Source organism: Clarias gariepinus, chromosome 21 (genome assembly GCF_024256425.1).
Source record: "Clarias gariepinus isolate MV-2021 ecotype Netherlands chromosome 21, CGAR_prim_01v2, whole genome shotgun sequence".
Lineage (NCBI taxonomy): Eukaryota > Metazoa > Chordata > Actinopteri > Siluriformes > Clariidae > Clarias > Clarias gariepinus.
This window is the reverse complement of record NC_071120.1, coordinates 8,038,239-8,065,138: the sequence shown is the minus strand read 5'-3', so window position 1 is coordinate 8,065,138 and position 26,900 is coordinate 8,038,239. Positions and strand designations below refer to the sequence as shown.

Here is a 26,900-nt window from a genome sequence, read left to right as displayed (position 1 = left end):
TGACTCTTTGCCCAACATGGTAGTTTGGAGCAGCTGAACGTCGGCGATCTGGGCTAAAGGAACTGCCACTTCTTCTTCTTGGGTGGAAAATGGGGGGGCGCTGATAGCCCAGACTGCACTGGAACGGTAAGAGCCCAGTGGAGGCTGTAGGTAACGAATTGTGTGCATACTCAATCCATGGCAACATTTGACTCCAGGAACATGGATCTTGGGAGGTCATACAGCGAATGGCCGTTTCAAGATCTTGGTTGGCTCTTTTAGTCTGACCATTGGTCTGAGGATGATAGCCCGATGAAAGACTAGGGGCAACGCCGATAAGTCTACAGAATGCTGTCCAGAACCAGAAAGAGAACTGGGGCCACGATCAGAGACGATGTCTGTGGGCAGGCAGTGGAGGCGAAAGACATGGTGAATGAGTAGCTCAGCCGTCTCCTTGGCTTAGGGGAGCTTGAGTAGGGGAACAAAGTGAGCGGCCTTAGAGAAGTGATCCAGTTAGGACGCAGGTGTGACCCTCGGACTCTGGGAGTCCTGTGACAAAGTGCAACGCGATATGAGACGATGGTCTATGGGGAACTGGGAGCGGTCTGAGAAGACCCGCTGGTGGTTTATTACTAGACTTGTTCCGAGCGCAGGTGTCACAGGCACTGACAAACTGGCGTGTATCTTCTCTGATGGAAGGCCACCAAAAACGTTGTCGGATGAGGCCAAAGTCCGGGACCCACCAGGATGACAGGCCAATCGTGAGTTATGGCCCCATTCTAAGACCTGAAAGCATACTGTGGGTGGAACAAAGAGCCAGCCTGGCGGTGCCTCTGGTGCGCCGGGGTTCTGATTTAATGCCTGCTTGACTTGGGTCTCGATGTCCAGGGAAGTAGCTCCAACAAGGCAGTGGGGTGGCAAAATGGTTGATATGGGGGAATCATCTGTAACCGAGGCAAATTGACGAGAGAGGGTGTCGGGCTTGGTGTTTTTATTACACGGTCGGTTGGACAAGGAGAAATTAAAGCAGGAGTAAAACAGTGACCATCTAGCTTGGCGGGAATTCAGACGCTTTGCCGACTTGAGGTACTCCAGATTTTTATGGTCCGGCCAGAAGAGAAACGGGATTTCGGCCCCCTCAAGCCAGTGTCTCCACTCCTGTAATGCTAATTTTATAGCCAGAAGCTCCCAGTTACCGATCCCATAATTTCTTTCGGGGACAGAGAGGAGATGGGAGAAGAAGCAGCAAGGATGCACTTTACCATCAGCTGGTGACCTCTGAGAGAGTACGGCCCCTATGCCGGAGTCTGAGGCGTCAACCTCCACTATGAATTGGAGGGCGGGATCTGGCTGTGTAAGGATGGGTGCTGAAGTGAATCGATCTTTGAGTTTGAAGAAGGCCTCTTCTGCCTGGCTAGACCACTGAAAGGGGTTTTTGAAGGATGTTAGAGAATTGAGTGGAGCTGCTACTGAACTGTAGTTCCCGATGAACCTACAGTACGGTAAAAGTTAGCGAACCCCAGGAAGTGCTGAAGGTCCTTTTAGGTCCCTGGCCTAGGCCAGTCAGTTACTGCCCTAACTTTGGCTGGGTCTATTTGGATTTTTCGATGGGGCGATAATAAAACCAAGGACTGAGAGTGAAACTCACACTTCTCTGCTTTCACATATAGTTCGTTCTCTAGGAGCCTCTGGAGGACTTGGCGGACGTGTGATCTGTGCTCTTCTAGGGACCGAGAGAAAATTAAGATGTCATCTAAGTAGACAAACACAAAGATGTTAAGAAAGTCCCTGAGCACGTCGTTAACCAATGACTGAAAGACAGCTGAAGCATCGGCTAGACCAAACGGCACTACCAGGTATTCGTAATGACCGGAAGGGCGTGTTGAATGCTGGCTTCCACTCTTCTCCCTCCTTGATTGTGACTAAGTGATAAGCATTGCATAGGTCAAGCTTTGTAAAGAAATTGGCTTTCTGTAGAAGATTAAATGCCATTGACATAAGGGGAAGCGGGTACCGATTCTTGATTGTGATCTCGTTTGGACCGCTGTAATCAATGCATGGCCGTAGCGTCTTGTCCTTCTTAACTACAAAAAAAAAACAGCCCCAGCAGAAGATGAGGACGGGCGGATGATCCCAGCAGCAAGAGACTCTGAAATATATTTGTCCATAAACTCTCTTTCCTTTGAAGAGAGCGAATATGGCCTCCCCCTGGGGGGAGTGGTGCCTGGGAGGAGATTAACAGCACAATCATAGGGTCTGTGAGGTGGTAGCGAGAAGGCTTGTAATTTGCTGAAAACAGTTTGAGATCTGTGTATTCAGGAGGGGCGGTAGATAAGTCAGGGAAGTCCTTGTCAGTGGAACCTGTAGCAGATGGGTAACGGGCTGACTTGAGACAGGATGCCAAACATGAAGGGCTGGGTAGTATTTTTATCCAGTATACTTTATCCAGTCAATGTGGGGATTGTGACGGGTAAGCCAGGGTCATCCAAGGACAAGGGGTGCATGGGTGTGGGGCATGAATAGGAAGGGAAGATCTTCAGTATGGTTACCGGAAATCTGTAAAGTAACTGGGATGGTACGATGGGTAATGGCAGGCAGAGAGGTCCTATCAAGGGCCCAGACAGCAAGTGGATTGTCAAGGAGGGTTGTTGCGAGATTGAGGTCCTTAACCTTTGATGCAGAAATGAGATTCTGGTTCGAACCGGAGTCAATTAGAGCAGAAACCATATGAGGCTTGCCATGTGTTACAACGATGGCTGGCAGAAGTGAGCATGAGTTAAGGGAAAGGTTACAGCCCGGCCCCTTCAGTGTCCCAAGTTTAACTGGCTTTTTAACGGGCATTGGAGGCAGTAGTGACTGGGCTGTCCACAATAAAGACAGGAACCAGACTGGAGTCTTCGCTGGTGCTCCTCTGGAGAGATGCGGATTCAATTCACTTGCATGGTTTCAGGGTCAGACCTGAAAGTCTGTGGAAAAAGAGGCCAAGGTGGGGCTGAGGACCTGGATCTGGGTGAGAATGGAGATTGAGTGTGGCATCTGCGAGATAACCGAGCATCGGTACGTCCCGCTAGCTCCATGAGACCATTTAGATCGCTGGGAAGCTCCTGGACGAGCAGGTGATCTTTGATCTCCTCAGAAAGACCGTGAAGGAAGGCATCATAGAGCGCCTGGGTGTTCCAATTTGTGGATGCAGCCTGTGTGCGGAACTTAATTGCATAATCATAAGCAGAGCAAGGGTCTTGGCGGAGTTCCAGTAGTTGCCTGGTGGCGTCCCTGCCAAAGTTGGAGCAGTCGAACACTCTTTTTATCTCCTCTGTGAACATCTTGAAAGTAGAACAACATAGGTTGTTGTCATCCCAAACAGCAGTTCCCCACTTGCGTGCCCGGTCGGTTAGGAGTGTGATCATGAACGCACTCTAGAGCGCTCTGTGGAAAAAGATGATGCTTGGAGCTCCAGAAACAGGGAACACTGAGAGACAAAGGAGCGGCAGGTTCTGGGTTTGCCATCGTATGGCGGTGGATGCAGGAGGTTTGGCTCTTGGCAAATGGTGGGCAAAAGTGTAGGAGACGATGTAGCTAGGAGTTGTTCCAATTGTGAGGAGATAGAGGAGAGTGTTTGAGTGACTTGTTGATGCTTTGCTGGTGGAACCCTAGCAGGGCTCCTTGTTGTGAAAGTGCCTGTCTGAGTTGTTCCAAATCCGCTGGGTTCGTCATGGCCTATGTATACTGTCAGGGAATAATGAACTCAAAAGCAGACTCAAAACACACTAAGTGGCTTAAAGTTCTTTCAATGTGAAAGATAAAGCACCTGGTAATGCTAGTAGAACTGGCAGTGTGTTGCTGTGGTAACTTGGCGAGCGTTTGGGGAGTTCCGGGTACAGAAGGGAAATCCCTGATGCGTGGAGGGGCTGGTCAATGATGTGGGCAGAATCCAGAAAAACCCGGAAGCAGAGTCCGACTGAGAATCGCTTGTGATGAGTGCGCTTTTGCAGAGCACATGCAGTGGCAGTAACTAATGCTTGATTGATTATCTCGGCATGAGGTGAAAGAGATTTGAATTATTGGTGTAAGCAGACTTGTCTATTGTCCGTGAACACAGAAGTGCCGCGAATGCACGGACGCACACACACACACACAAGCAGGGGTGAGGTAAATCCAGAGATGCAGAGGGAGAGATCCAAACTGCAGGCAGGGTCAATAGTAAAGTCAAACGGCAAACAAATCCGGAAGCGTGGTCCAAGATCAAAGGTCGGTGAACATGCATGCAAAGTCATACACAAAGGCAAGATCCGAAAGCAGGCGACAATCCAAAGGGCAAGAACGAAGTCCAAAAAACAGGCAGGGTCAAACACTGAATATGCAGATCAAAAGGTAACACCAAGACAGGACTGGAGGCACGCACGTAAGATACATCGGCAGCGAGTAAAGTCTCCAGTTTCCTTTTAAAGCTGCAGGAGAGTAGCTTGATTAGTGACAGGTGGCTCAGGTAATTGGCTGGAAGAGCGGGAAACAACATGGATGGGAGTTATGACCTGGAAGTACTAGGGCGATCAGACTGGCTCGTGACATTAAGTTTACCAAAGGTAATCATAAATATAAACAAAAAAGACATGGATCTCTGCTTAAACCGGGAAAATCCAGAACACACAGTAACCAAAACAGTAATATAAACAGATTGCACAGAAACATTAGATTAAATAATTAGATTAATTAGAAGAGGAAAACAGAAACTCCAAGCGGATCATAATGTGAAGTAGAAAACAATGAACAGCAGTGTCAAAATAAAAGTACTTAAACCATTGTCTAAAATTTACACATAAACAACAACTAGCCATAACATTAAAACCATTGAGAGGTGAAATGAATAACACTGATTAGCTGTTCTGGAACTTCATGTGTTGGAAGCAGGAAAAATGGGCAAGCGTTAAGACCTGAGTGACTTTGTCACATTGTGACTCAGTTATAATACCAGGATAATGCCAGGGGGCTTGTCATGATACTGTACATCCGCCTTTAGATATAACTTAAAATTATGCTATCCACAGATTTTTTTTCTTCTGATGACTCAGAATGATTCTTCTGATGACCACCTGTCTGGTGGAGAACTTGTTTACAATGGTGGTAACATGTGCAATATCTGTATACTGAATGATGTTCAGTGTGGAATAAGGTATTTACTGTTTTAGGACCTTTTTTTCCTCCTACTTGTCTAATTTATTACACTTTTCCTTTCCTCGTGGAAAACAACTATAAGCAACTTTAACCAAGAATAAGCAATTGCCCTTTTGGATTGATAAAGTTCTTTGAATCTTGAATCTTGAATGAGGCACATGAAGCCCCCCTCATTGGACCCTTGACGTTTTTGCATTGTCCCAACTGCTTAGTGAATGATAGCATTGCCAGCATTGCCATCTGGCATTCATCCACTTGGACTTGGACACCCAAGAACACTGTAAAAAATCTTATGTGCTATCTACTTTAAAAAAATATGGTAACAAAATTGCACATATTATTTTTAAGCAGTTTTTAAGGCTTAATTTTTTTGGGGGGAATTTACTTGAATAAATCATGTAAAACATCCTAAATAATTTAGCCAAATACATGATGATTTTAACATTTTTAGTGGAATAATCTTTTTTAGTTTAAGCAGATAAAACAAAAGGTACTCATATGTATTAAGGAAAATTACTTAATAATATAAAAAACATTTTATAATTAAATGAATACATAATGTATTTTGGTGTTAAACATGCTTTTATTTTTCACTACATGTTTCACTGGTATTAAAATATTAAACACTGTGTGAATAGTGTATATAACATTTACAGCAGATTTAAGGTCTGTAAAACAATTTGTAAAACAGTTTGTAACTGACAATTTCTATGTCATTGAAATAAACTGTTTAGCATTATATGCTAACATCTTTTCTTGTGGGAATAGTCACATTCTGTACTAAAACCTGAGAGAACTTGTACAGTAAACCATTTCTAGGTTTATATCTTCTCTCCGCGAAGTTCTGTAACTCTTAAACAAACTTTTATTCTGTTCTTCTTAAACATGTTTAATTTTTTGCGCAGAAAGATGGAAACGTACTCACAGCACCAAAAACTCGCGGTGAATCATAATAAACCGTACTTAAGAACTCCCCAAAACTTGTTTCAGTGAACTGTGGAGACACAACAACAAACTCAAGTATGCAGACAGGATGTTTTCAGAAATGTTGAATTTATTTCATTTATATTACTGACACTAATGCAACAAAGAAGCTTATTTAAGAAATCAAAATAAAGTATAAAAATTAGTAAGGGGCTTAACTTACTTCTTACAATTTTAAACTGTTCGCCTGTTCCTTTAAAATGGCGTCTGACCACTGCTGTTGTTGAGATTCAAATGAAGGTGACTTAATAAAACCCGGATAATTGGGCCAATTCTCTTAAAATAAATATGAAGCCTTTTTTCCTCGATTTTTTTTGACTAAATGGTTCCTCAAATTAAGCCTAAAAATTGCACTAATTTCCTTTAAAAAATAGGTCAAAGTTATTTCTTAATTTTATTAGTGAAATGTTCTCAATATATTATAAAAACACAGAAAACCATTTTTTTAATGAAATATGTACATTATTTTTAATGATTACATGATTTTTAAAATGAAAATTACAAGCCTCATAATAAATTTTTTACAGTGAAGAATACATATGTTGAAATGTTTCTCATAGCCATTCCTCATCAACTGACTGGAAATCTCCCTCGACAACTGGATCCTGGACCTCCAGACTGCAAAAAAGTGTAATTGATTCAACTCAAGAAACCATGCTGTTATTTATATACCACATATGTATTTAATCCCTAAATTTCAATGACTCCTAACACACTGTATACTTTGGCAGATGTGAAAAAAGTTGTGTTTTTTTATACTAAAAAAAAGACTGCATAGTTTTTATAATTGTACAATACTTAACACTTCAAAAATTAAATTAAAAAAATAAAACTACAAAAGCAGAACTCAAAAGACAACAAAACAATTACACACAACAGCAATAATAATAATAATAATAATAATAATAATAATAATAATAATAATAATAATATTTATAACATACAGTACATCAAGCCCCAAAACTTAACAGAAAGTCTAAAAATGTCATGTCAATGCCCAATTGACATGAACAAAACATTAAAACCCAACATATAACAGCAAAACTACGACCACAACAGCAAAATTAAAAATTTAACAGCAAAACTACAAACATAAGAAACTAAAAGTACAACAGCAAAACTAAAAGCATAGCTTCAAAACTCAAAACATGACAACAAAGGCAAACACAAAAAAAAAACACAACCGTAAAACTAAAGGATAACAGCAAAACAAAAAAATGTAACAGCAAAACTAAAAAATATCAAAGCCCTAAACTTAAAGCATAACAGCAACACAAAAAACAAAACAGCAAACTGAAAATATAACATTAAAGCCCAAAATAAAACAGCCAAACTGAAGACATAATAGTAAAACTAAAATTTTCACAGTAAAACTAAACAAAAAAGCAAAATTAAAAATGTAACAGCGAAACTAAAAACTTTGCAGCAAATTAAAATGAAACAACAAAGCCCAAAATAAAATAGCAAAACTACTATGTAGCAGCAAAACTAAATCATAAGTCATAAATCAATAAGTTATGATAACTCTGATCCTCCCATCTGGTAAAATAATTTTATTTAAAAAGTATTATTTACTCTGGATGAGGGCTTATGCCAGGTAGTACAAAATATGTTATTTAGGCTTTAGTTTGAAATGTATCTAATTTGAAATGTAATTGGCACTGTGGACAACTGAGTTATAACTTTAACATATGGCCACAGTGTTCTGCACAGCTAATAATCACACCTACTGTGTGTGTGTGTGTGTGTGTGTGTGTGTGTGTGTGTGTGCGTGCGTGTGTGCGTGTGTGTGTCATCCCTCACAAATTTGCCACAAGTTAAACCTAAAATATCTGCCTGGTGTAGTATTATAGTTTTCTTTCACTCAAACTAAGTGAGAACATGTTCTAGCATGACCATGCACCATACATCCAAAACATGTGGTATGCTAAGGTTGTTGTTAAAAAAAAAATCCTCCACAGATCCCCAACTTCAACCCTTTTAAACAACCTTTGGAATGGAATGCTGACCACACCCCAGACCTCCTCAATGCCTGACCCCATTCATTCATTCATCCATTCATTTCTCTTGTAGCTGCAGTAATGAGTTAGTTAGTTTTTATAAAATACATTATTAAACACTTACTGCCAGTCTTAATGATGTTTAATGATGAATTGTATCATCAGTAATTCAAAACCCCAATTCCAAGTAATTCCAAACTATATACAACTCGAAAAATGTAATGTTTTCCAGTAATGAACTTTTATTTAAATTTTTCCAGAATGTGTGCGCAAGTAAAGCTTTTGGCAAGTAATTAAAAAAGAAGGGATCAATCATTAGAACTGCAATTCTATCATCATCATCGTTCACTCATGTACGGCCTTCTTTAAAACATTTGCACCATTAAATTTTTTCTGCTAAAAGTTTCATCACAGTGTTGTGCTTAAATGCTTCTGTAAATACAGTAGCAGTTTGTTAAGATGCACAATCTGTATCGTAACAAACTGATTTTGTCTGCATGTCCTTATGTTTCGATAGCACAGTGGTCTAGAGGTTAGCAGTGTTGCCTTGCACCTCCAGGTCTTGGTTCGACTCCCGGCCAGGCTCGATTCCCATCTCTGTTTGCATGGAGTTTGCATGTTCTCCTCGTGCTTGGTGGGTTTCCTCCAGGTATTCCAGTTTCCTCCCGCAGTCCAAAGATTTGCAGCTTTGGCTAATTGATATTCCCAAATTGCCCGGAGTGAGTGTATATGTGTGTGCCCTGTGATGGATTGGCACCTCATGCCATAAGTCTCCTGGGATAAGCTCCAGGCCCCCCGTGACCCTGAATACAGAAAAAGCGGTATAGATGATATACAGATGTTTCTCTTTTTAACCAACAGATGTTGAAAAATTAATGGTGTAAGAGGGCAGAGTTTATATGATTTGCTAAAATATTTCATTTTCCATGATTTTCCATGATGAAGTTTGGGTTGTGGAAGCTGCCATAAATTTCAAAATATGGCTTCAGCAAATGTTGTCTATTTTAGCAGAACTGCTTCACACCACTGACACACACAAAGTAAAAAAATGTAGTTGGTTGTCGAAGACCCACCAGAAGCAAGTCTGGATTTGTAAAACAGATACTCAAACAGATACGCAGCCAGCACGTGTTAAGCCTGAGGTCAATTCCTTATCAGATATGATTAACAGACAGGAGGACTGAGTGTTTCAGCTTGAGTACTTCTGTGGAACAAGTCTCACCATTCATCACTAAGGGTGCTGAGTCAAATCTCATCCTGGTTCATTTACTTATCGAGTGAGTTTGAAGAGACTCAGACACACACAGTCTAATAGTTAAACAACTAGTGCCGAACAGAGCATCTGGTTTATCCCATATTTAGTCTAAATGTCAGTCACGTACACGCAGGGAGGCATGTCTGTAGATTCTCTTTGCTGCTTGCAAAGAAAAGTGTGTCACAGGTGTGTTGTTTTTAGTTGTTTCAATGTAGACAGCAAGATAATTAGCCTCAGTATTCACTGTGTTTCCCAAGATATGAAACATGAGCTAAATGTCTAGGAGAGAACTAGTTGATGGCTCATAATTTTGTAGCTGGTGGTTGTAATAGTATAATGACATAAACTTAAATTTTGGTCAAATCCTTCAAATTCAATTTATCAAATGCAAATAAAATATCACTTATTGCAATTTAATGAGTAGAAAAGCATGAAACCCAAGACAAAGATGGGCTACGACAGCAGAAAACAACAGGACACAAGGTTCTCATCTATTCTCAGATCTGGATCATTTAAGTATGACAGATATGCAAAAAGGGCGGCATGGTAGTGTAGTAGTTAGCACTGTCACCTTGCACCGCCAGGGTCCAGGCTCGGTTTGATCTCTGTGTTTGCATGAGTTTGCATGTTCTCCCAGGTACTCTGGTTTCCTCCCACAGTCCAAAGACCTGCAGATTAGGCTAAGTGCCATTCCCAAATAGTGTGTGAATACTGCGGTCAGGGGTAGCTCAGTGGATAAGGCATTGGACTATGGTTCTGGACTACGGTTCGGAAGATCCCAGGTTTAAACCTCACAACCACCAAGTTGCCACTGTTGGGCCCTTGAGCAAGGCCCTTAACCCTCAACTGCTCAGATGTGTAATGAGATAAAAATGTAAGTCGCTCTGGATAAGAGCATCTGCCAAATGACTAAATGTAATGTAAATGTACTGTAAGTGTGTGAGTGAGTGTATGTGAGTGCCCTACGATGGATTGGCACCCTGTCCAGGGTGTACCCTGCCTCATGCCCTAAAAGAAAAGAAGTGGTATTTTAAGGCCAATAGTCCAGTGCATATATAGTATTAGAAGCAGGAGAAAAAACCTTTCTTAAATAAATAAACAATACTATTGGTGTTATAATACATTCACAGGTATACATCTAATTGACCGAAAGGGTGTCAGTTAGTCAGAAGCTTTTAAAGCCATGACATTATTTTCTGGAATTTTTCAAACTGTTAAAAGGCCCAGTCAACTGAGGATATGTAAACTTTTGACCCAATGTAAAAATGACTTGTGTCATAGATGTCCTAGTTTATTAACATGAATGGTGTAAAGTGCTTAAAAACCTCTTTGATGACTTCAACCTCCAAATAAAGAACAACATGTTCATCCATTTATTGCCTACTTATCCCGTGTAGAGTCACAAAGGGCCTGGAGCCTATGCCAGGGGACTCTGGGCACAAGGGGGTTCAACCTAGGTGGGGTTCAAACCCATTGCAGGGCACAAGCACAGGCACTCTCAGACGCTAAAGGCAATTTGAAAACACCAATCAACCTTAAACACCAATCAATGTGGGAGGAAAACTTCCAAGCCCTGGTCAAACATGCAAACTCCAAGCACATAGACTGGCAACGCGATTCAAACCCCCAGCCCTGGACTTGTGAATGCAAACCACTTAAGGTGAAAGGTAAAAAAACTGTTACAATGCATTCACTCATTAGTGTAAAGTGTGTATTATACAGTACAACAGTTCTGAGCATCTTCTAATAAGGGGGCGTCAGGTGGGATTCGTCCTTTTCTTAAGCAAGTTTCACTAAATCTGCCACAGCCGAAAGATCATCCATGAATGTTCGGGATTGAGGAGAATGCATGCCAGATGTAAACATGAGAGTGGCATGTGAGGTGGCGATGCCAAGCGCCCCCAGAGACTTTCAAAGCGAGGAGACTGTACACTGCCGTTTGATCGCCGAGCTAGAGACAGCAGACAAATGATTGCATGAGCTGCCCAGGCACTTTTAGTTTTCACTGAGAGCCAGCCTTCGCAATCTAGCTGCATTATATTAGAACAATTCTGCAACTGGATTTTCAATCGAAGCTGGATATCTGCTAGATTAAACCATAAACACCTCTAGATTAGAAAATTTAAGAACAATGTGGTAAAAAAAAGCTGGTACAGTAAATAGCATCCTTAAGTCTCAGAGCTGGAGTCTGGGTTCTGGTTGAGGATCTGAATGCTTTGTGTGAAAACCTGCTAATTTTAACAAATTCTCAATAGCAATTAACTGAAATGCTGAAAGTCCAGGTGTGGGGCCTTCTTTGGCCTGCAGTTTTGATTTTAAAGTGGATTTGCGAAGTGGATTGCTGTTGCAATGAGTTGATGATGACACATGCCTAAAATGGATCCAGATCAAAGGATTAGGGTTAGCCTCAGGGCTATGGTTCAAGTGTTAATCAAACAAGCTCAAAATATATACAAAAAGTACAGTGCTGAGAAAAAGTATTTGCCCCCTTCGTGTGTGTTGTTTGTTTTTGTTAATTAGTCACACTTAAACAATTCAGATCATAAACAAAAAGTATATTACACAAAAGTAACCCAAATAAATCCAAAATGCCGTTTTTAAATATTAAGGGAAAAAAGCTGTGCAAACCTATCTGGGCCTACATGTAAAAATAGTTATAGATGTAGTTAGTATGAATATGCAGTAGCACTGTATGTATATATATATTGTATATACTGTATATACACTGTATATGCATACTTACTACAAATGGTAATGAACAGAATATTTAGGATATCCCTGAAGACTGTGTAAGAGTTTTAAATTGTGCAGACAAACAAAGTCAAAAAAGCAGCAAACAGTAAAAGCTTTGACTTGAGAAACTTAAAATAATGTCCACAATTTAAATACAATGAAATAATTATGAACAATGGTAAAACACAGTTAATGTTACCAATCCAACGGTAATTATTATTTTTCTTCTACAAGCAGTCTTGAGGTGCTCTGTTCCTCTTATACCACAGGAATTTTCCAAAAAATGACACCATGTTCCTTAATGGATAATGTATGATTATTCATTATTTGATTGTGTTAAACTTCCATGAGGCAAGTTTGGTCATGTTTGCACATACTGTATGTTACAGGATTTGCAGCATGTTTGGAATACGGCATGGTGGTATAGTGGTTAGCACTGCCGCCTTGCACCTCCAGGGTCCAGGTTCGATTCCCAGCCAGGCTGAATTCAAGTCTCTGTGTGTATGGAGTTTGCATGTTCTCCCTGTGCTTGGTGGGTTTCCTCCGGGTACTCTGGTTTCATCCCACAGTCCAAAGATATGGCTAATTGGCGTTTCCAAATTGCCCGTAATGAGTGAGTGTTTGTATGTGTGTGTGTGTGTGCCCTGTGATGGATTGGCGCCCTGTCCAGGGTGTACCCTGCCTGGTGCCCTAAGCCTCCTGGGATAGGCTCCATGTGACTCTGAATACAGGATAAAGCGTATAGAAGATGAGGGCATGACAAAAAATGATTGTCATGCACCAGACTTGGGTGGGATTCTTTTCAAAATCATTGTCTTTAATATGCTGTGCTACCTTTTATATAAAGCCTTTGAAGTCTTATAAGTGCACCGTCTTGTTTTTCTGATCCTTCTGTCAACCAATGCACTGTCAACCAACTGCTTTAACCATCATGCAAATGTAGTGAAAATCCTTATTCAAAGAGTGCTGGAGTAAAGGTAACACCATAGTTTCACTTCTCAAGGACATTTAACTTAACACGCTCAACATAGTTTCAGTACATAGTGGAGGTGTTTCAGCACTGAACGACTCTGCTTCTCCCGTACAGCCACTGTTGTGTAACTTTGTTTACGTCAACATAAGAATAGACCTGTCAAGGCACACCTGTATGTCTTCTGTATTCCCACTGAGGCATGTTACAACAATGAGCTACTCATTGCTCTTCACATGTGGAAGTACCGAGCCGGGATACGGTAGCTTTCTCTCCATAACAGCGATGAAAATGAAGAGAATAACAGTTGCTCGTCTCCTGATGTGGATCCTCATGTTTTTGGTTATATGCATGCACTCAGGTAAGATATTGACTACTCTTTCAATTCTTCTTTAAAAAGGTGAGATGCATATAAGTTTTATATTCGTTGGTTATTAGCTGTTTAAACTCAGTAGGTTGGAAGTAAAAGCTTCTTAGGGAGTTGAAAATGTTTATCAAGGCTGTGATACAGTATAAGTACACCTTACCCACAAGTGCAGCATCGCATTTTACTGACCTATCTGTAAAACAAAGCATTGGGAAACTTTTGCCTTTGCAATTGCAATGAAATCTAATATTACATAGCCTATCAATTTTATGGTGTGTATTAGCATTGTTTTATCATAGAGTAATTGTGTAATCCTCCTTACCTGCTTGAACTTATAGATCAACTGGGTCTGTTAAACATAGCCTAAGGGGCGAATTTTATTTATTGACTTATTTAGATTTTTCCATTCTATGGAATTTATATAACAGTTAAACAGGCTTAAAAGTGTTTTGGTTTATGGAGGTCAACCTGAACACAAGATATAAAAGCAATTGTAACTTATTCACAATCAGTGATCATGGAGCATACATACTCACAACAAGACTATTCATAGCTAACCATGACACCAGGAAGGAGCAAACAGATGAATCGACTAATCTTGTAGTACTTGAATGGCAGGTAATTCTCATTTTATAACAGCACTCATTACCAAGTTAGCTGGAGGCTACAGCTTCAAGTCCTTTTATTCCAGGTAACTAGACGAACAATGTCTGGAATTTTAAACAGTTCCTCTGTACAAGTGAATTAATCAGACTTATGTACCTATGTTTGCCAGTGCATGTAATAGAGCTTGTTTATATTTCACAAATTATAAAGTTTACACAATTTTTCAATTTCAATTAAACCCTGAATACAAATAAGCAAAAGTCTGTTTTCTTGACTGCCTTCCAAACCAGAAATCTCCTTTGTCCTTCTGTTTGTTCCTTTTACTGATCTACAGTATAGAACAAATTGTACCTTAATTTTAGTTAAAAAGTGAATTAATATACTGATATGTTACTGGAAGCCACATTTAAACAAGCTATGCACTGTACTAGAAAGATTTATAAAGAAAGTTTATGCACCTGCCTCTAAAACTGAAGCTGTAAGTAGGTAAAATTTAAGGGAACTAATTAACTTCTTTCTTCCACATGAAGAATAAAGGCTTAATTACATATTTCTCCTTTTTTTTATTCACAATATGCCATCTTAAAAGGTTAACACTTAATGCGGAAGCAGAGGATTGACTAGATAATACATTTATTTAATTTAGATTAGTTGCAAATAAAAACTATTGTAACTGGTTTTAATAACTTATGATAAAATAGATGTACAAAATTCCAGAAGCATACACTAGACAAAAAGGGAAGCAAAGGGAGAGGCTTTTTTTTAAAGTGATATTTAACTCAACAACAAAATTAGACATATAATTAATCTTGAACACTTAAATCTTTTATTTTTGACCACGTACAAGAAGAAATAGAATCTTTCACAAGGTAAACACATTAGCAGGATTTCGACCACACACACACACACACACACACACACACACACACAGCCCTGGATTAACATTAGGTTGATGTTGCACAAAGCTTTACATCGAAACTCCATTTCAGACATCAGTAATAATACCTGTAGGAGCAGTAGGTGAAACACGAAAAGTTTTCAAGACAGCTCAGACAAATTGCCTTTGGGTCAGGTTTCCCAACTGCACACTTAATTCCTGGAATTGTCAGGTTTCAAAACTATTATCCATCTCCATACCACCAAGGAATCCTTTCTGAAAGCAGCTAAGAAATTATAGGGTCTGAACTTAAAACAATTAATGATTCATCTTCAAAGGATAGACAAGAAAAGACTATGTGTACCCTACCCGGGTTAGGTTGACTGAGACCTGCACTTGGAGCCGATGTTTGCAAGCATCTGGTGACAGGAACATCCTGATTCCTGGACATCCTCAGCCTAAAATGGCAATGTGGATCCCGTGAGATCACTACCTGCAAGATCAAGATGGAGCAAGGTCCACTGCCGGTCAGGCAGAAGCCAACCTTTAATCAATTAGTCATACTAGGGATTTTGTAGACATTACAAAAAAAAAAAAAAACTGCAGTATTGGTCACTGCAGTTGTTGTCTAAACAAGATGAGTAACCAAATACTAACATTACATTTGATGATCATTTTGAAACTAGTCATTTTTAAGAAAAGCAATTGAGAGATTCCTGTAAATTCTGTGCCGGCATGCCATATAACCTGCTTCTTCACCTCCCTTTAGAGTTTTAGGTTCAATGACACTCAGACATAACATTACCTACTTTGGGTTACAGAAATTCAGACAGGCATTGTTAAGATCTCACTGGAGTGGAAAGCAGAAAAAGCACTCTCTTGTGGAAAGAATAGTGATATCCAGAGGCCACAATATGATATACACACCTAACTCTTTTGAAAAGAGAGGGGTCATGATAGACTTTATGCTAAACCATTTATAAGAATGATTTTTACTGCCTTACATCTTTTCTCCAGTACAAAATGTCACTTCAGTGGTGGATTTACCTCCGTTCGAAAAAGATTTACAAGATTTTTCAAAAACAGGGCTCTGAAAATAAAAACGGTGGGAATAAAACAAGAACATATTGAAATCTTGAGAAGTCTCTGGCTGTTAGCTAATAGCACGAGTTATGGATTATAAAGGGAACAATGTCATCTGTGAATCTTTGACCCATAAGAACTCAATGTTTAAAGATAATTTTGTATCTTAGTCGGATAAATAGTACATTTATACATATTTTTAGTATAAATACATTGCACCTTAGTAAATTTCAATTGAATAGAGGAATGGAATATATCAATACATCATATTTCAACATTCAGCACATACATAAAAAGTCATCAATCACTGTTTTGTGTAAAACCTTTTTTTAAAATGCTAAAATCTAGCCTTTTGTTTAAAACATCCCCTCTGTAATGCCATACATGTCAACTGGCATAGGGTTTTCTGATCTCTGGTCCCTATATATTAGATGGACTGGACATATATGAAGTGGTACGACCAATCAAACTCCATGATCTTCATAAGAGAGATTTAGAGGTAAGAGTCCGAAGTGATTTGACCCTGGGACTCTCTCATGGGAATCCATCATTAAAATTATTCCCTCAATAATGCATGTAATTATGCTGCAAAAAGAGAATACATTTAATCTTTTTTTTTTCCAGTCCACCAGGCCTGACACTGTGAAATATGCCATGACTCTTGATGGCAAACAAATTGAAATGCATCTGAAGAAAACCAGGTAAGCTTTTCTTTTTAAATTTCTAAAATTGCCAAAATATGTAGCGAATTTACATAATGCACAAATATGTTAAATGTTCTTGAATGCAAAATGATGTCGCATGTTTTGCGATCTGGTTGCAAGACAGGTAATTCCCTACTAACTGAACGAAGGCGCCTTAAACCTGTGGGTAAATTAGCCCCAAAACTATTTGGTTAAATTGGTCACTTAGCCAAAGCCGGAAGTGTAGGTTAAAGAGTAACCATTAGCATAGACTATATAGTACCTTTGCCTCCAAAATGTTCCATTGGCGCATTGTTTTGCTTTAGGTTGGACAACAAATGGACAGGCACATCAATGTAAAAAAAGCATACCTTATACACTAGTTACACTTTGTCTTATGGTTTGCAATACAATTCATTTCACCACAGATTGGACATAGTCCCATTTATTAATCTATAAATCCAGAAATTTAAAACCCCCAAGTTTGCCAAATATTGATGGACACACCACTTCAAAATGAGTTTACAAAGTCTTTGGAATGTGATTGGATTGTAATTACAATTTTACATCATGGAGTGAACAAATTATTTTTAGCTGTCCTTATCTTTGGGTTCTGCAGTGATTTTATAAATGACGACTACACTGAGACTCAGTACACGAGTGACGGGACCCCTGTTGTCACTAAACCTGATGAGATGGTAGGTGGATGCACACTGGTCATTTACTTCTGTTTTTAATGGTTCAGAGATGGAGTTTTCTTTGTTCCAAAAACAATTTAACAATTTATTTCATACCAATGATGAATACTAAGAGTAAATGACAGAAATATTTTTTTAATAGGATCTCTGTTACTACCAAGGGAAGATCATGAATGACAGCAAATCAATGGTCAGCATAAGCACCTGTGATGGATTACGGTAAATCCGAAAATGTTTTACTGTTGTGTGAATCTTTTTTTTTTTTTACAGATAATACAGATAAAGAGATTATTGTCTGCTTAGTGTGTGCTGCTCACATAGAAGAAGTAAGCTTAAAACATAATTTTTTTAACAAGAAGAGAGTGTGTTCGTCAAATGACAGCAGGATTTTCCAGACTAACACCTCGGTAAAACCATCAGATGTTATTCCCCATGGAGAAATTCATAGATTAACACTATCATGCTGCTACTCTGAATATCCCAGTAGTTACAGCTGAGCACAAGGTAATAGTAGACATCAAGCTTAATATTGTTGGTCTTTCGGCTGATCCCGGCAAGTGGTAGCCACTGCGAAATATCCAGTCCGCACTACAACTTGGCACAGGTTTTACGCCGGATGCCCTTCCTGACACAACCCTCCCATTTTATCCGGGCTTGGGACCGGCACTGCATCCAGTGGCTGGGAATCGAACCGCGTTTCACCCGCGTGGAAAAAAAACTAAACAAATGGCTGATAGCTAGGTTCAAAGGACTCCTTTTTTAGAATCACCATAACCAAACAGAAACAAAAGCAGGATCAAAAGTCATGAATAAAAGAATACCAGAGGATTGACTTGCCTTTGCTTTTTCTGTCCATGACCATATGCCAATAAAAACACACTGAGGACTTGTTGTAATGTTTTTGTTTCTGTACAAGTAAGTAGTTAGAACAGTCATCATATGTAATAGCATGGCATTAAAACATACTGAGCGTAGTGGATGGGCGAAGAAAACATACTGGGCGCAGGATGGGTGGTGTAGTGGTTAGCACTGTCGCCTAGCACCTCCAGGGTCGATGCGCCTCCAGACTCGATTCCCGTCTCTGTGTGTCCCGTCATGTTTTCCCCGTGCTTGGTGGGTTTTCTGCGGGTACTCTGTTTTCCTCCTACAGTCCAAAGATATGCAGGTTAGGCTAATTGGTGTTTCCATAGTGTGTATGTGTGTGCCCTGCGATGGATTGGCACCCTGTCCAGGGTGTACCCTGCATAGTGCCCTAAGCCTCCTGGAATAGGCTCCAGGTCCCCACAACCCTGAATACAGGATAAAGCAGTATAGAAGATGAGTGAGTAGAACATACTGAAGATCTCCAATGTTTTTATGCACTTCAGGGGGTATTTTCAGATTGCAGAACAGAAGTTCATCATTGAGCCTTTGTCTGAAGACCTTGACGGTGACCATGCAGTGATAAAGTATGAAAATGTGGTTGATACTCCTACTGTATGTGGAGTCATTAACACTACTTGGCATAATATTCCTGAGGGTTTCCCTGGCATTTCTCCAAGCAAACCTAAAGCTCGCATGTCAGTAAGTGATTTTTCTTGCTTTTATATTTAAAATGAGTTGCTGCAACAACAACAAAAAAAAAAAGGCTCAAAGAGTGAGTAACTGAACCATGTCTAATTGACACTAGACATAGAAGTATTCATGTGCTCCTGGCTGTAGTAGTAGCAAAATTGCACTAGTGGACATAAAATAGATATGTATGTGTTGAGATTTTCTCTCTTTTCCTTTTTCTTAGGGACAAACAATGTTCCTACAAAATAAATACAACGAAGTCGTCCTTGTAGTGGACAACAGAATGGTATGTAATCAGCACACTACAAAAGATAAATTTGAATAGGTGAAAATATCTTAAATCTACCCAATATATCTACAGTACATAATTTTTTATCTTAAAATTAAAACTAATGTAAGAATATTAAGCCCATTAGTAGACACATTTTGCTAAGTTTTGAAGTGTAAATATAAAGAACTTCTTTTAATCAATAATTGCTTAAAACTAGCAAAATTAGTTTACAGCATTTCACTAGTAGCTAGTAAAATCTTGTCTTAAAATCGCCTCAATAATTGTATGTTTGGTTTGTTGTAATTTTTTTTATTAAAAATTGTAGATCAATTTGACTAGATTGAAGATATTTTCATTTGCAATGATTTTATTTTTTGATAGACAGACACACAAATGTGATTTGTTTAAGGACAATCCAGACCTGGGTCTGCATTGCTCTACAACTGGAGTGAGATAGTTGGATTTAATGCTGGTAAGACTTCACAAGGTCCTAAACAAGGACCGAACCCAGCTCTGTTAAAGTGCTAGCTTGACTTACTTCATCTGAAAGTACGACATTTAAAAGTTAATGAAACAATTACTACAGTGAACCTACTATAAAAGATATGTACAGTGCTTTGAAAAAAATCTTTGCCCTTTCCTGATTTATAAAAAAATATATTTTTTTATTTTTATTTTTTTACATTTACATTTAGGCATTTGGCTGACGTTATGATCCAAACCAGATTACAACAGTGCTTTGGAGTTTCTGTCATTGGATACAGTAGATACTTACACTGGGTTACTAACTAAGTGCACTAAGTCAAACATGGTTAGGAAGGTTTTTGTTTGTTTGTTTTTCGTATAATAACTAGATATGATAAAAATAAAGATTTTAATAAGGCAATGTATAATATACTGTATATAATATATCTAATAAGCCAATATTACACCAGAGTGTAAAATACTGTTTCCGGAATAGTAAGGATGGGTTAAAGTGATGTTTTAAATTAACCTAAAAAACTTAAGCTTTTTATACAAATAAGTTAACTGATGAGCATTAGCAACTCTAAAACCAAACTAACATTTTTACTGTAGATCCCTTAACAAGTACTGAAGTGCAGCTATACTTTAACTGTTAAACACTTTGGGTTTTTTGCTGGTGTGGAGCTGGTCAGGGCAAAAAGTGTGAAAAAAATGGTTAGCTTGCTAGCTCTTGTGTATTGCGGTAACATAAAACCTAGCGTTAGCTAAGTTCACTTCAGTAATGTCAGGGTGCCTCAGTAATAATAAAATGAAAACACACTGGCCCTACGCACTGTATATAATGTTAACTGTCTAAAATATCTGTAAGCTATCTGAAACGTTTATATTTTTTTAATTCAAATAAAAAACATACTCAGAATAAAGAGTCTAAAACAGTAATCTTTACCTCTTTAGTGCAGTTTGATGGCACCAGTTGATGGAGGATTTTTGAGCATGAACGATCTGTTTAAGGTCTTATCATCTCAATCTCATCTCAGGCCGTATCATCTCAATCCGGTTTAAGTCCGCACTTTGACTAGGCCACTCCAAAATCTTACACTGTAAACCCTAATGCTCAAAGTAATTAAACATATTAAGTACTGTTAACTTAAATAATTACAATTATTCAAATTAATAGACCTTTATGAGTATTTAGAACTTTTTAGTATTTATGAGTTTGTAGAAATGAAACTTTTCAAGTTAGCTGAACAAATTTTATTTTATGTATCTTTTAAAAACTTAAGTAACAGTAACTGTCACCTTAAAGTTTCACCAACTTAAAATCTTTCAGACTAGTGATTTTGTGTCTGACGTCATCAGGGCAATGCGGCACTGGTGGCTCAGTGGTAGGTGTTTTCACCTGCCATGTGAAAGGCCCGGGTTCGATTCCCAACAACTGGATAAAGTGCCTGTCCCAAGACCAGATAAAATGGAAGGGTTACATCAGGAACGGCATCTGGTGTAAAACCTGTGCCAAGCTTGTGTGCGGGACGGATTGTCTGCTGTAGCGACCCATTGCCCGGAGCAGCCGAAAGACCAACAACAATTTATTTGATTTGCAACAACTAAAAAAAATGACTACAACAAAATTTAAAAACTCATAGTTCCATTTACTTAAAACTGGAACCATCATTACTTAAAAAAAATTGATGTAACTGATTACCTCAAATTTTTTTAGTTTTGCCAACGTATTCGGGTTTACAGTGTAGTGTGAGATGGGCCTTTTTGTCAGCAGTGGTTTGGCTCTTGGAACTCTCCCATGTGTGCCATTTTTGCCACCCAGCCATTCTTTCCTATTGTTCAATCATGAACAATGACCTTAACTGAGGCAAGATAATAGCTCTCACTGTGGTTTGCAGAAGTCCCAAAGTCTTAGAGACGGCTTTGTAACTCTTACCATACTGATATTACTTTGTTTCTCATCTGTTCTTGAATTTCTTTAGATTATGTTGCTTTTTGAGATCTTTCAGCATGTTTCGCTTTGTCAAACAGGTTCTAAGTGGTTTTCTGATTCAACACACTTGGCAGCACTCAGGCCTGGGTGAAGCAAATGTAATTTAACTCAGGTTTCCAGAGAATTTAGTTAACCATAGTTCATTCATGATTTAGCAATGAGGAAATTACTTTTTCACATAGGGTTAGGTAGGGTGGGGCTGGGTTTTTTTTTCTTATGAAATCATTTAAAACCTGTATTTTGTATTTACTCGTGTTATTTTTGTGTAATACTACATTTTGATGTAGTTTGACTGATAAAAAAAATCAGGAAAGTGCAAATACTTTTTCACAGCAGTGTAGTGACAAGATGGCGAAAAGTCTTGATTCTCGACTGGAGTTTGAAATGTTATAAATTTGTGACCTTGCCAAGGTGGGTCTCTTATTAACTATATGTCTGATTTGCTCTTACACAGTATGTGAAGATGGACAAGGATGTCTCCAAAGTGAGACAGAGGATCTTTGATATTCTCAATTTTGTTAATGCTGTAAGTATCAGACCTCATATATAAGGAAATATGATAAAATGCTGGTGTGTGTGTTAAGGTCGCAGCTTCAAAGATCTTAATCCATAAGTATGCAGTAACATTTCAGTCTAAGTGTGAATTATATTGTATGCAGCACTTGTTTCTAGGCTTATTGTGCTTTCTATTGACTGAACTGTATGGAATATGCAACTTCCATTTAACAGTTTGCATTTTTTTGCCAGGTGTATAAACCATTGCACACTTTTGTTGCTCTGATTGGTTTGGAAATCTGGACCGATGCTGATAAGATTGTGGTGTCTACGGCTTCTGGTGACACCCTGACCGCATTTACTAAGTGGAGGAATGACGATCTGATAAAGAGGAAGAAACACGACAACGCTCACCTGATCACGTTCGTGTGAAAATGACTGATTAAACACTTTTTTATTTTGAAGAGAGAGTAAACTATGCAAATTATGTTGAATTAAAAAAAAAAACAAGTATCACATGATTTCTGTCAATATTTCAGTGAAATCGACTTTGATGGGGCGACAGTGGGCCTGGCTTACGTTGGTACCCTGTGCACAGAGGTGTCTACAGGAATCATCCAGGTAACAAAAAGGAGGAGAATAACTTGGATAAACATGGATAATTGGATGCACCAGGCCCAGTGTTCATGTGCTTTATCACGTCTCTTAGAATCATAATCCACGTGTCATAGCGGTAGCTGCCACCCTGGCGCATGAGATGGGACATAATCTGGGCATGAACCATGACAACAGCTCGTGTGCATGTGCTGAATCCAGCTGCATCATGACTGCAGTACTGAGGTACAAAAAAAGAAGCTGTGTATATTTATATAACTGTAATGCAAAATGTTTGTTTAGTAGCATTGAAATCCTACTTTAGACTTTAGACAGGATTTTCAGACAGTTATTATATTATTATACAGCTATATCTTTTGGACCTACAGTTTTGGAGTTGCTCTGACCCAGTCCTTTAGCCTGCACAATCTGTCTCTTGTTAAAGTTGCTCAAATCCTTAGGCTTGCAAATTTTTTCCTGCTTCAGAAAAAAACACATCAACTTCAGGAAAAAAAAAAGTTTTTACTGCCTAATATATCGCACCCACTTCCTGGTGCCACTGTAATGAGATGTGATGAGTGTAACTGTAGCTACAGTGACAATGGACGAATTGGGTGTGTTTATGGGTCTGGGTAACTCCAAAATTGCAGCTATTGTGGGATGTTATAAGTCTGCAATGGTCAGGAAATTCCATAAGTGATCCAAGGAACAAAAACCCATGAACCAGAAAGACGTCATGGGTGGCCACGGTTTGTCTATGTTTTGGTGAGTGAAGGCTGGCCTGTGTAGTCCGATCCAATAAAACAGAGACCGTAACTTAAATTGCTGAAGACGTACAGTAAATGCTCGGTCGCATAAGAGTTGCCAGGACACACAGTGCATCACTGTGTTGGTGGCAAATGGGGGATCTACTTAATATTAAGCAGGGGGTTATAATGTTATACCTGATCAGTGTAATTGAAGTAATTGGATAACAAATCATTTCCTGTGCTTGTTTTTCATTTGCTTGTTTGTTTTTTTAGCTACAATATTCCTCACCTCTTCACCGAATGCAGCCTAATTAATTATAAGCAGTTCCTCAACTCACGCAACCCCGACTGCCTCCTTAACAAACCGCAAGCCAAGGACCTGCTTCAGCCTGCAGTGTGCGGCAACGGATTCCAAGAGATTGGGGAAGAATGTGACTGTGGAAATGTGACGGTAACGCTAAGCTTGTGTATTATTTTTAAAGGTCACATAGAGGACTGCTTTAATGTCCTTATATAGACAGTAAGAAAAACAGAGCAGTTAACCTTATGTTGGAATAGGTATTGTGAGAACTTTGATCATTGTATGTGTGTGTGTGTGTAGGACTGCACCAACCCATGCTGCAATGCCAGCACATGCAAACTCACAAAAGGCTCAGCGTGTGCAGATGGAGAGTGTTGTCAGAACTGTAAGGTAAGAACTTAATACAAATAGATTAATTTAATAAAATGACTTCAATGATGTGCAGTATAGGAGGAACCCAATATAGTTCCAACTAACTGTAGAGCTCCACAAATCTAATCATAAATTACATTAACTGTCTGTCAAAGCAGTCTGCAGTACTGGTCATGTTCCAGTCCAGTTAAATTCCATTTTTTCTTTGGGGGGGTGGGACAGATCGCTGATCGCACCCTAATGTGCCGTCCTAAGCGTGATGAGTGTGACCTGCCTGAATATTGCATGGGAAATTCCTCCTTGTGCCCCGAAGATGTCTTTTCAGTGAACGGACTGCCATGCAAGAACAACACAGGCTACTGTTACAACGGCCAGTGCCCAAGACGGGATGACCAGTGTATCAGAATGTGGGGTTCAGGTACAAAGTCGTAACCAGTTACTAAACTATTTATAATGTTACTAATAATAAACTATTTTATAAGAAATTTTACTGATTTGTGTTGTTAAGGAAGTACTTTTGTATTTCAACAGGTGCGGTGGTAGGGGTTGATTTCTGCTATGACCAGAACAAACGAGGTGTATTCTATGCTTATTGTACACGACCAACCGATGACCAGTTTATAGGATGCCAAGGACAGTGAGTTTTAAAGCCATGCATTAAAACATTTTCGCACCTTCAGAGAAACCTGCTGCTATTTTAATTGCAAGGCGTGATTCTTTGCTTGCACAGTTCATTCTGCAATGGAAGTGAAAAAAACATATGTATTATTTCTAAAACACTTCATTCGATGTCTTATAGGGATGTAATGTGTGGGAAGCTTTTCTGTGACAAAGGCCAAGAGATCCCAATCTATGGTCGCTCGATCACGTTCAACAATTGCAAAGCCACTTTTTACAGTGACAGAACCCAAGACTTTGGTCAAGTAAACACAGGAACCAAATGTGGTGATAAGAAGGTAAGAACTTGTCCATTAAATTGATGACCAAGTCTTACAAGTAAATCTAAATTTTTTCAGAGAAATCTGTTTCATACTTGATTTTCCAGGTTTGTAATAAAAACCAGTGTGTGAGTTTAGATGTTGCCTACAATGCAGCCAACTGCTCGGCAAACTGCAATGGCAATAGGGTAAGTTTTCAGCATGACATGTATGTGATATAGGCCATACTCAGAGTCTATAAGGTTAAAAGATGTGTCAGCATTTATGCTGAGATAGGTGCTTGTATTTAGAATTGTTTATGTATTAAAATAAAATTCACATCCATGTAATCAATGGCTTGGAGGTTGATTGAGATTGAGATTCTCAATAAAATATTAGATAGTGCAACTTTTTTTGTTTTGCCTGGGCAGCATACATCTTAATGAGGGAGCAGTGCTTGTGCAACTCTTATGTACACTTGATGTCTTAGTTATGCTTAATGTCATAATACTGATGTTCATAATTTTGGTATGAAACTGTATTATGCAACTTTCAATACGCCACATAATGTAACAGCATGCTTATTGTGCATTGATAGACTTCTAGAGTTGCCATGAAAAAAAATGATCTGAGTGTAATTGTGTCCCCTACAGGTGTGTAATAATAAGCTGGAGTGCACTTGCGCACCTGGCTGGCTCCCACCTGACTGTGTGAAACCAGTCAGTAGTTCTCAGCGTACAGACCCTACAAGTACCTGTTTTATTTTTTTACTCATCTACATATTTTCCTACATCCAATCCTAGTCCCAGATATAGGCTATGTAAAGTTTCTAGTTCTAGACATCATGTAGTAATAGTAGTTTAAAGGCTTAAATACAGTTCTTATTTAAGTTTCAACTCTCTGCACACACAGAACATTTCCTTGTTTCAGACATTTCAAAGGGTGTGTCAAAGCAAAGATTTTTAGAATTGTAACACCCAAAATGTAAAAAAAAATGTATGTAAATGAATCGATCAAGTTGTATGGTCTTTAATAACTTCTATATGCAAACAAAAAAAAAAAACTCAGGTGACAACAATCAAAAAGTATTTTGTAGGAATTTTTTAAGAACTTCATCAGCAGACTCTGGACTGGTTCCTACTTGGATGGAAGACAGCTTGTTGATATTGGGTGCTGTAAGCTTTTGTGGATTAATTGTGGCTCAATGCCTAAAGTTACTGATTTAAGGCTCGGAGGGTCAGACTCCAGCTTTGCCAGGTGGCCACTGTTGGACTCTTGAGCGAGGCTTTTAACCCAATTGGCTTCAGCGGCGTTGTGTCATAACATCTTACCCCAGCTTCCTTACCAGATGAAGTAGGCGAAGAATAAAGTGTGATAGAATTTATTGTGCTGTAATGCATATGTGACTAATAAAAGCTTATTCTTCCTTACAACATTGTTTCATTTATTAATATTTAAGGGCATTTATTTATGCACAGCTCTCAAGATAAAGACTTTGAACTAACTTTTATAAAACATTAATGTCAGAAAACATGTACTGTATCACACCTAGATTTTGGTGGCAATGGCCGTGGGGGTTTGTTTTCATTCAGGTACAAATGCTGTACCATTTGTGAGGTCAGGCATTGATGTTGGGTGAGAAGTCCTGAAGTCCCAGTCGGTGTTCCTGTTCATCACAAAGGTCATCACTAGGCTTGAGGTCAGGGCTCCTTGCAGGAAACTCATATATTTTATTTTTATCTTGGCAAACCATGTAATTAAAATAATTTTAAGTTAGACACT

At 38.9% G+C, this 26,900-nt stretch overlaps 1 protein-coding gene across 1 annotated transcript; it reads left to right on the top strand.

The window, feature by feature from the left end:
• Positions 1–13,226: 13,226 nt before the first annotated feature.
• On the top strand, positions 13,227–26,520 carry LOC128509448 (zinc metalloproteinase-disintegrin-like crotastatin). Its single transcript, XM_053481194.1, has 18 exons — positions 13,227–13,454; positions 16,458–16,525; positions 16,651–16,727; positions 17,329–17,407; positions 17,550–17,626; positions 18,775–18,970; positions 19,185–19,247; positions 22,145–22,216; positions 22,438–22,607; positions 22,725–22,806; positions 22,895–23,025; positions 23,802–23,979; positions 24,130–24,219; positions 24,424–24,619; positions 24,733–24,838; positions 25,001–25,157; positions 25,247–25,327; positions 25,772–26,520. Exons 1-18 carry the CDS (start codon positions 13,271–13,273, stop codon positions 25,919–25,921), a joined length of 2,157 nt encoding a protein of 718 aa, XP_053337169.1. The 5' UTR covers positions 13,227–13,270; the 3' UTR covers positions 25,922–26,520.
• The last annotated feature ends 380 nt before the right edge of the window (positions 26,521–26,900 follow it).

Bases quoted from the DNA above. Each gene is read 5' to 3' on its own strand.
- LOC128509448 (XM_053481194.1), top strand. From the start codon at position 13,271: ATGTCTTCTGTATTCCCACTGAGGCATGTTACAACAATGAGCTACTCA. The intron at 24,839-25,000 runs GTGAGTTTTAAA...GATGTCTTATAG, and splicing joins TTTATAGGATGCCAAGGACA to GGATGTAATGTGTGGGAAGC. The intron at 25,158-25,246 runs GTAAGAACTTGT...TTGATTTTCCAG, and splicing joins CCAAATGTGGTGATAAGAAG to GTTTGTAATAAAAACCAGTG.